Below are 9,212 nucleotides of genomic sequence, written 5' to 3' on the forward strand. Positions count from 1 at the left end.
TTGGGTGCCATGGTTTAGTGTGAGGTGTCCCTGCCCATGGCAGGGGGGTTGGAACTGGATGATCTTAAAGTCCTTTCCAACCCTAACTATTCTATGATTCTAAGATTCTATGAATGGCTTTAACCTGCCCGAGGGGAGACTGAGATGAGCTCTTAGGCAGAAGCTCTTCCCTGTGAGGGTGCTGAGGCGCTGGCACAGGGTGCCCAGAGAAGCTGTGGCTGCCCCATCCCTGGCAGTGTTCAAGGCCAGGTTGGACACAGGGGCTTGGAGCAAGCTGCTCCAGTGGAAGGGGTCCCTGCCTGTGGCAGGGGTTGGAACTGGAGGAGCTTTAAGTTCATTTCCATTCCAAACCAGTTTGGGATTCTATGAAAAGGGTTAAAACCAGCAGGTGCTTCCTTGCTTCCCATTTTACTTTTGTATTGATTTCATTATAAGTAGTCGATTACAGGGTGATGTCAATAGACTGTCAGTTCACTGCCAACAAAGTAAAAACCCAAACTCAAGATTTTCTTGCAGGAAGGCAGAGTGCCTGACACATGACGTTATGGTTAAATGTCACCTACCAGCTCCTTACAGGCTTGCTTTGCTTTTAATCTTCATGATGCTGGAGTAGCCTGCCAAGGAGAGGCTCCCTTTCATAATTAGTTCAAGCAAGAGCTTCTTCCTAGTCATACATTAATGAAGATACAAGGAGAAACACGCACCCTGCCTGGGGGTGTAGCTGTGGTTGGGGTTTGACTTTTTGTTATTAGACTTTTGGACATTAATATGCAAACTGAAGCAGTCCACAGAAGCCTGTAAGATTGCCAGTGCAGTCCTTAGTGTCCCCAGTGCTGGGTACGTTAGGCTGGGGATGAAGCCAAGCCCAGCTCTAGTGGAATTTTTTCTATCAATTTCAATACTAGAATTTAACTTGTTACCCATAAATTAGAGAGAAAATATCCAACAGTTCCTGATACTGGAATAAGGAGAAAGTTGCTGCAGTGATAGGAGAGCAGTTATGAATGTAAATGAGCTGGCACTCATTGAAAATATTGCCCATTACAATGAGAACTGGCACAGAAATCTACCTTTGGAAAGAGCTGGGAGGAAAGAGCATTCACACTTCAAGAGTTCCCAAATTTCAATCAACGTCCTCCATGCTGTAGCTACACTTTGGAGAGTGTAGGCTTGACAACTTCTACTCAGCTTTCAGGTTCACCCTGTGTAGTGCCAGGACTGCAGCTGCCATGGTTGTACATAAAGCTCTTCTATGCTTGTTTTGCCAAAAGGACCTACTTCCATCAACAGCATATTTCATGCAGACCTGCTCAAGTTCTCATTTAAGTACTGATTTGCTTAATCCTGTCCTTTCAGACATGTTATCTATACAGTGCAACTGTCAGGGTTTGTTCTTTCAGTAGAACAAAGTGTTGCTGAGAAAACACTTCAACTAATTCCTTTCAAAATCTGAAGAAAAATCATAGAATAAGGCTTAACATTCTTCTGGCACCATTTACTAAAAGAAAAAGCAGTCATTAACAGTAAAGGGCTAGGGGATACATAAGCTGATTCTGTCTGCAACTGCTTCAGATGCAGAAAAGCACAAAATAGTGGGAAAAAGATGGTAAAGGAGAAATTCAGGAAGATGCTTAATGAGAAAGAAGAGTCTTTGTCAAGTCGGCAGTCTTTAGAAAAAGCACACATGGACCGCTTTATCCTGAAAGCTCAGTGTTCAACATGTGCAGGAGAAGATCTCCCTACTCAATACTCCTGGCAGGCCTCTACTTGGGTTTATCTAACATCTAAGATACAAACCTGTCCTGGTTCAGTAGTAGCAGTCATTTTTTCTCCTCCTTAGCAGCTGGTCCAGTGCTGTGGTTTTGACTTTTGGCCTGGGAACAGCGCTGATAACACCGATGTTTTTAATTATTGCTCAGTAATGTTTCGTCTGACCAAGGACTTTGTGAGTCTCATGCTCTGCCAGGGAGGAGGGGAAGCTGGGAGGAAGCAGAGACAGGACACCTGACCCAAACTAACCAAAGAGGTATTCCATACCATAGCACGCCATGCCCAGGATGCAACTGAGAGTTACCCGAAAGGGCTGGATGGGTGGGGGAGAGTTACCAGTCGGCGGGTGGTGAGGTGTTTTATTCTCTTCCCTTGTATTTCCCTTATCATTATTTTATTGGTGGTAGCAGTAGTGATTTGTGTTATACCTTAGTTATTAAACTGTTCTTATCTCAACCCATGGGAGTTGCATTCTTTCGATTCTCCTCCACATCCCTCCAGGAGCGGGGGGAAGAAAGGGTGGGGGGGGAAGTAGACTGCGTGGTTCTAATTTATGGCCTGGGCTTAAACCACGACAAAACCCCATCACTTCGGTCTTCATTCTCCTCTGCTTTCACTGCTCAGATGCCCATCTTAAACACTAACTCATGATATCCTTCATGTTTGCCTCTGTTCAGTGCCTCTTACTCATGCTCCCTGCTTACTGTGTGACCCAAATTCATTTATTTCCTACTTTTTACCCCAATTAGTCTCTCAGCCTACCTAATTATTTTTCTATATTCACTCATTGTTTTTTCTGCCTCACTGTTCTCTCTTCTACCTACTGATCTTGTAAGAAAGTTATAACCTATAATAAGGGAAAATGGAACATTGAATTTTATGCAGTGAGAAAGTACAGCCAATTGCTAGGGAGTCATTGTCTTTTACTATGTCCCCATTTTTTTCTGATATCATGAGAAACTATGTAAAACAATAATAACTACAAAAAGGCAACCAAGTGAACTCCAAATACCTGCAAAAATGATGAGACAGCTACAAGCTCTGCAAATGGCTGTCTTCTGGTTTTAATCCTCTTTCCTAGAGCTGTTGTGTCTCCCTAGGCCCCTCTCAAATGCGACCATCCCTCTTTAAAAGGAATGAACATGGACACACAGAAATACCTGGAGAATGCCAACAGTGGGAGGAGTTTTTGACATGGGGTGCAAGTATCCAACGCTGTGTGTGGACTTTAGACAGAACCTGCTCTGACACAAAGAAGACCAACAAAGTTATTTGCAACCCTATAATTGTTACCCCTTATTTTCTTCCTCCAAAACATTCCCAAACTCCCATTCATCTCATTTATTACTTTTCATCTTGCTCGTTGTCAAATGATAGAAGCTGACTTTATCATTTTCACACAGGAAATACACAGCTGAAAAACTACAGTGAGAATTCGGCCACTCATTCCTATGTAGTCATTCTCGAGAATTTAAATGATCTTTCCTTTTCATCAGCTCCTGAAAGCCTGATGCAGGCTCTGGAAGACCTCGATTACCTTGCAGCCCTGGATAATGATGGAAACCTCTCTGAATTTGGAATTATTATGTCGGAATTTCCTCTGGATCCACAGCTGTCAAAGTCAATTCTGGCTTCGTGTGAATTTGAGTGTGTTGATGAAATGCTCACCGTTGCGGCCATGGTAACAGGTAAATCACGTCTTACTGCTCGGCTTGTGCCCCCTTCATGCAAGTGCAACCCAAAGACAAACTTCTGCTATTCACATCCTGCTTATTTCAAGTAAATTAATATCTTTGGCTGTTTAAGTCCTGACTTTAAGCATGTATGGAAAAGCAAGTAATGAATTTATATGTAGCACACCATTTCCATGCTCTGCCTGCCCCATTAGCTTCCAACCTTCTGTCAGAAAGCACAACATCCCTTCAAAATGAACCTTCTTATCTCATATTCATGTACATTTGTTACAGACTAGGGCAGCAAATTAGGGGAAGTTCTAATGATGAACAATATTGAACTGCTGACCCACAAAGAATTACTTTGTGATCTTGTTTCTTCACATCAGCTATTTTATACAAATAACATAACCTTAAGCATCCGTACCATTCCTTCCTAATGGATCCTCTGCTTTTACACTGTGAGACAAACCAGCTGGCCCCAAAGACTGCACACATGAAGTCTGGGTAGGGTTGTTAACTATAGAGCTTTTCATTAGATGTGACACAGCTTTCAAACCAACACATAAACCCCAGATACCTAAAACTTACTCATTGGGCAAATGCTGCTATTGGTATCTTAATACATCAAAGATGCACAAAATCAAAGATTTTAGGATAACTGAGAGGAGGATGACTCCAGAAATTCAAACAGAAATAACGATGATGACCTCTTGCAATCCCACCAGACAGTGCACGACAGCACAGATAGAATCCCAGACTGGTTTGTGTTGGAAGGGAGCTTAAAGCTCCTCCAGCTCCAACCCCTGCCACGGGCAGGGACACCTTCCACTGGAGCAGCTTGCTCCAAGCCCCTGTGTCCAACCTGGCCTTGAACACTGCCAGGGATGGGGCAGCCACAGCTTCTCTGGGCACCCTGGGCCAGCGCCTCAGCACCCTCACAGGGAAGAGCTTCTACCTAGTATCTAATGCCTGAGAGCTATTGACTGCTCAATATCCACTTAACCTTGCCTGTATTTTGGTATGGCATTACCTTGCTCCACCCACAGGGGACACCCTAGACCCAGAAACCAGTCTTAGGCAGCAAGGACATGAACCCACAGGGCACCAAGCTGCTTTAGCTGTCCTTATGGAACAACTTGGTTCTATGCCCAAGCTGGCTTGATTTTCAACAGTGGGCCAAAACATGTATAAAGTTTTTAAGCACATACGACAAATGTCAACGACTGAGCACAGGCACACCTCAGTTTTCATAAAGCTCAACTATCTCGAAAGACACAATTATGTTGCACAGCACCACAACACGTGTAAAAAGCACTGGGAGGCACAAATTTCAACATACAGCAGCAAATTGAGGCATTACAGCCATAGATGTAGTTTCTTTCTACATTAAAGAAACCACAAAGCTTGGATTATGGATAAATTGGATCATGCCACTATGACGCATTTTTGGCAGGAGAAAGTTGCTCACCTTCATTTGTGTTTAGGGCACAAATTAACTAAATGAGATTGAAAGGACATCCATATAAATAAGACCTTAGTGAATGCAACAGATTCAGTTCTCCATCAGCAATCCAACACTGAAGGCTAAAGAGAACCGAGGAAGAAAAATAAACAAGAATTCCAATGGAGTTAGTACTTGTGCATGCACCTATGTGCCTTAATAACCACTGGTTTGATGTTTCTCCTAAGCTCCTCATTGCTTCTTACACGCACCTCCTGGAACAGAAGAGATTGCTCTTACTTGTTGGCGAAAGTTCTCCCACCCCGCAGGAGATCACTTTACTCTTATCAATGTCTTCAACGCCTTCAAGGAAGCCAGCACAAACTCCACAAGCCAATGTAAGTGTATGCAGAGCATGCAACGTGAAGCAAGTTGTAAGCAGTTTGGAACAAACCAAAAACCTGAGCTGTCATTGTTGGCATTAAGCTCATAAGCCCTCTTTGAATGAAGCCATCTAGAATTGCTGATTTGCAGGGAGAAACCAAAGACAGAATAACAGAACAGGGTTGGGAGGGAACTTTAAACTCATCCCATTCCAACCCCTTGCCACAGGCAGGGCCACCTTCCACTAGAGCAGGTTGCTCCAAGCCCCGTCCAACCTGGCCTAACCAGTACAAATGAATACCAGTTTCAGGATTTTAACTAACTGAAAATGAGCTAGGACAGCGTACATTATCCAACAAGGATACCTAAACACTATTACAATGGTCATTTGAAGTGACATTGTACAAAACCAGAATGATGGTTCCTTCTGTAAGAGCACATAATCCAAGTTTAAGATGGAAAACACCACACACACAGTTAAGGAGGGGCTGGATTCCCCCAGCAGCCTCACAGTTCTGGTGGTTTTCTGATAGCTTTCGACCTAAAAGAAAGTTTAAAGGGCAAAAAATCAAAGTTCAGATTTACAGGAAACCAAATAGAAGCCAGGAGACAGGAGCTCTTCGCAGCATTTCCCTGCCTGCAAGCATCTTGCTCAGGTTCGTTTAGCCTAAGCCCAGTAATTAGGCAGAGGAGTGATGAATTTGCCTATACTAAGTAAAAGCTTAAAGGACAGTAGGGTTCCTTCATGTTCAGTCATGCTGAATGCTGGAGAGGTACAAGAGAACCTGTCCTTTCCCAGCATGCAGGATCATCACTAGCAGTATAGGTGTGATTCCAGTTCCATATCCTGAAAGCCTGGAAACAGAGCTGCTACTCATTTTACCCTTTACAGACCAAATAAGGGATGTTGCATAGTTTTATTCAGAAAGATATAGTTTCAAATCTGTAAACTTAAGGATATCAAGTATTGCCCCTCACTTCTCAACATCAGTGAGCCCAAGCTGTCCATACAGCTCTTGCTACCTGAACACTGACAGCTCTGACACAGCCACTCACTGTTTTGATCTATTGCACCAAAGAGCATTTCACAGAGCAGTATCTCTATGGATAGTACCCATCAGTAAGACTTTGCTTTAAGCCAAACCTCTTTTTTCCTCCACAGACTACAGCACTGAGAAATGGTGTCGTGATTATTTTCTAAGCAGCTCTGCACTGAGGATGGCAGAAATTATCAGAGCTGAACTAGTGGAGATAATGAAGAGAATTGAACTCCCCATTTCAGAACCGGACTTCGGATCCAAAGGAAATATACTCAACATTAAGAAATCTCTCTTATCTGGTTACTTTATGCACGTAAGGAAAAATGCTGTGGTTTCATCTTACTGCATTGTTATGTTATACAGAATGCTTTCAGAGAACTTAAGTTAGGTAACGAAACCTTGCTCAGCAGAAAGGATAAAAGCCATTTTTTTCCAGTGTATCAAACACTTGTGCCAATTCCAATCTTCTCTCTGGGGTTCAGCTATCACAGCATGAAGCCCACACACTTCACTGCAAGAGGAAAACTGTCAATATGCCTTTCACTCAAAGAACTATTTTACTTCAGAAACCTCTTTAACTTGTAATATTCTCTCAGGCATTAAAAGTTGTTGCTGTGAAAATACCCTGGAAAACAAGAACCAACTTAGTACGTTTAGGTACACATCATAGACAGGTTCCTTCATCTCAAAGGAGGTACACTAACTGTAACTGTATACGTAAATAAGATCGACTTATTTCCACTTTAAGACATGCTTTCCTTCACATCACTACGCTCCACCTAAATAAAATGACTCATCCAAACTACCCTACTTCAAGGGCTGCACATTGTATTTTAAAGCCTTCCAATCCTTTAAGAATACATCAGTTTCCACACAGACCCTTCAAAGCCAAGTTCAGATACTTACTGTATAAGCCTGCCCTCATTTGCTGCAGTTTCCTTTCAACTATACAGATGAACAATTTCTTTAACCCCAAGCCTCGGTTCATAGTATCCAGATATTTCTTTCCCAGAGATATTTGGGAAGAATACTGATATTTAGGTTCTCCAGTTAAAAGTATCTGAATGCAAGTTTAATTCAAGGTTTTAATACAATACGCAAACACTGATCTATGCATCTTGTACAACCAATGAAGTAATGGACAACTCCTTGCATATTTGTTTTTCAGATTGCTCGTGATGTAGATGGCTCAGGTAACTACTTAATGTTAACACACAGACAAGTGGCCCAGCTTCATCCTTTCTCATCTTATTATAACAGCAGAAGGATTCCCGAGTGGGTTTTATTCCACGAGTTTAGTATATCAGAAGACAATTCCATCCAAGTAGTCTCTGAGATATCACCTGATCTGTAAGTTAACAATGATGAAACTGATTCTTCAATCATACCTCTACCACAAAAGCTTAAGTTAAAGTCACAAAATTGGTAAAGATATGTGTTGTACATTGAGAACAATCCTTGGAGAAGTCAACTCCCTTATCTCTGTCATAAAAACTACCCAGTCAGAATCCCAGCCTGGTTTGTGTTGGAAGGGACCTTAAAGCTCACTCAGTTCCAACCCCTGCCACGGGCAGGGACACCTTCCACTGGAGCAGCTTGCTCCAAGCCCCTGTGTCCAACCTGGCCTTGAACACTGCCGGGGATGGGGCAGCCACAGCTTCTCTGGGCACCCTGGGCCAGCGCCTCAGCACCCTCACAGGGAACAGCTTCTGCCTAAGATCTAATAGCTAAGCTCTCATCACTGGAGGGGTGGAGAAATTGTTGCTTTTCACACTTTTCATATTCCCTAATGAATATATATGAGACAAATTTAATTTCATTGTGGCCACTATTGTTTTGTCACTGTGTTTAGCTTTGTTTGATGTCTGCCCTGTCATTCAGAACACTCACTGCATTAGAGCTCACAACTGTTAAAAAAGGGAAGAACTGTAATCTCACACCATCACTATTCTTTTCATGCAAACCAAAACATCATGTAAGCCAGCCTTTTGTATTTCCTAACGTGCTGATCTGTTCAGGTACTGCCATTGCAACTGTAATCAATGCATCCACTGAAAAAACACCTGGCAAGTGGCAAAAGTTTCTTAGAAGATAAAATATACAGCAAAAAAACCCATCAAGGAAGAGTTAACAGAGCAGTGTACTCATAGATTAATCTTACTGGAAATCTGTGTTCCCTGAAAACCTGTTTTCCAGCAATTCTTTCTCTCGACATATTTTATGTACCCAGCCACCTAAATCATTCCGTATCAACTGTTTATGGATTCAAGAGAAGACTACAGTCTTCCTTCTGCAAAAATCTCTTTACATCAAGAATATACATTTCACTGTCCTATCTTTTCTATTTCCAATGCTTCTAAGAAAGCCTTTTTCATCATTTTATTAAACCCAAAAAATGTTCAAATGCAGAAAAATTACCATTTAATTCCATCTGCAGCATTGAGACCTGAATGAACATCGCCTGAAGTATGGACTGAGTACATTTCCAGTCTCTCAAAACCACACACTATTACCACATCTTTCAGATTCTGTGTTTAAGTCGAAGCACTAGCTTTGTAGCATGTTGCTGAGGTCTTTTGTACAAGCCTGGAAATAGCCATTCAAACATTTCCAATTCAATTAAAAGATATTCACAATGTTTTCTCTTATTTCCTCACCAGGTTCGCGGAGCTGGTACCTCAGTATTACTTTAGCAATCTTCCTCCCAGTGAAAGCAAGGATATTCTGCAGGAGGTGATCAATCACTTGTCACCTGCTTCAGCCACGAAGGAGGAACAGAAAACTAACGATGACAAGGAAAATGAACAATTTCCCACTCCCACTGAACAAAGATGTACTATTCAGTGAATTTGGACTGAGCCATCCTATATCGGACAGATACAAATAAAAGCGGTACATGAA

At 42.2% G+C, this 9,212-nt stretch overlaps 1 protein-coding gene across 1 annotated transcript in view; it reads left to right on the top strand.

Moving 5' to 3' along the window:
* DHX32 (DEAH-box helicase 32 (putative)) overlaps positions 1-9,162 on the top strand; it is a gene marked incomplete at its 5' end in the record, with an annotated part of 28,216 nt that extends 19,054 nt beyond the window's left edge. Inside the window, 5 exons of the mRNA XM_080620746.1 lie at positions 3,267-3,458; positions 5,136-5,285; positions 6,434-6,624; positions 7,480-7,661; positions 8,972-9,162. Of these exons, the coding sequence (XP_080476872.1) occupies positions 3,267-3,458; positions 5,136-5,285; positions 6,434-6,624; positions 7,480-7,661; positions 8,972-9,158 (902 nt within the window). The 3' untranslated portion in view covers positions 9,159-9,162. The remainder of the gene's footprint in view (positions 1-3,266; positions 3,459-5,135; positions 5,286-6,433; positions 6,625-7,479; positions 7,662-8,971) is intronic.
* Between the last annotated feature and the right edge of the window lie 50 nt (positions 9,163-9,212).

This window comes from Psittacula echo (assembly GCF_963264785.1).
Source record: "Psittacula echo genome assembly, chromosome: 6".
Classification (NCBI taxonomy): Eukaryota; Metazoa; Chordata; class Aves; order Psittaciformes; family Psittacidae; genus Psittacula; species Psittacula echo.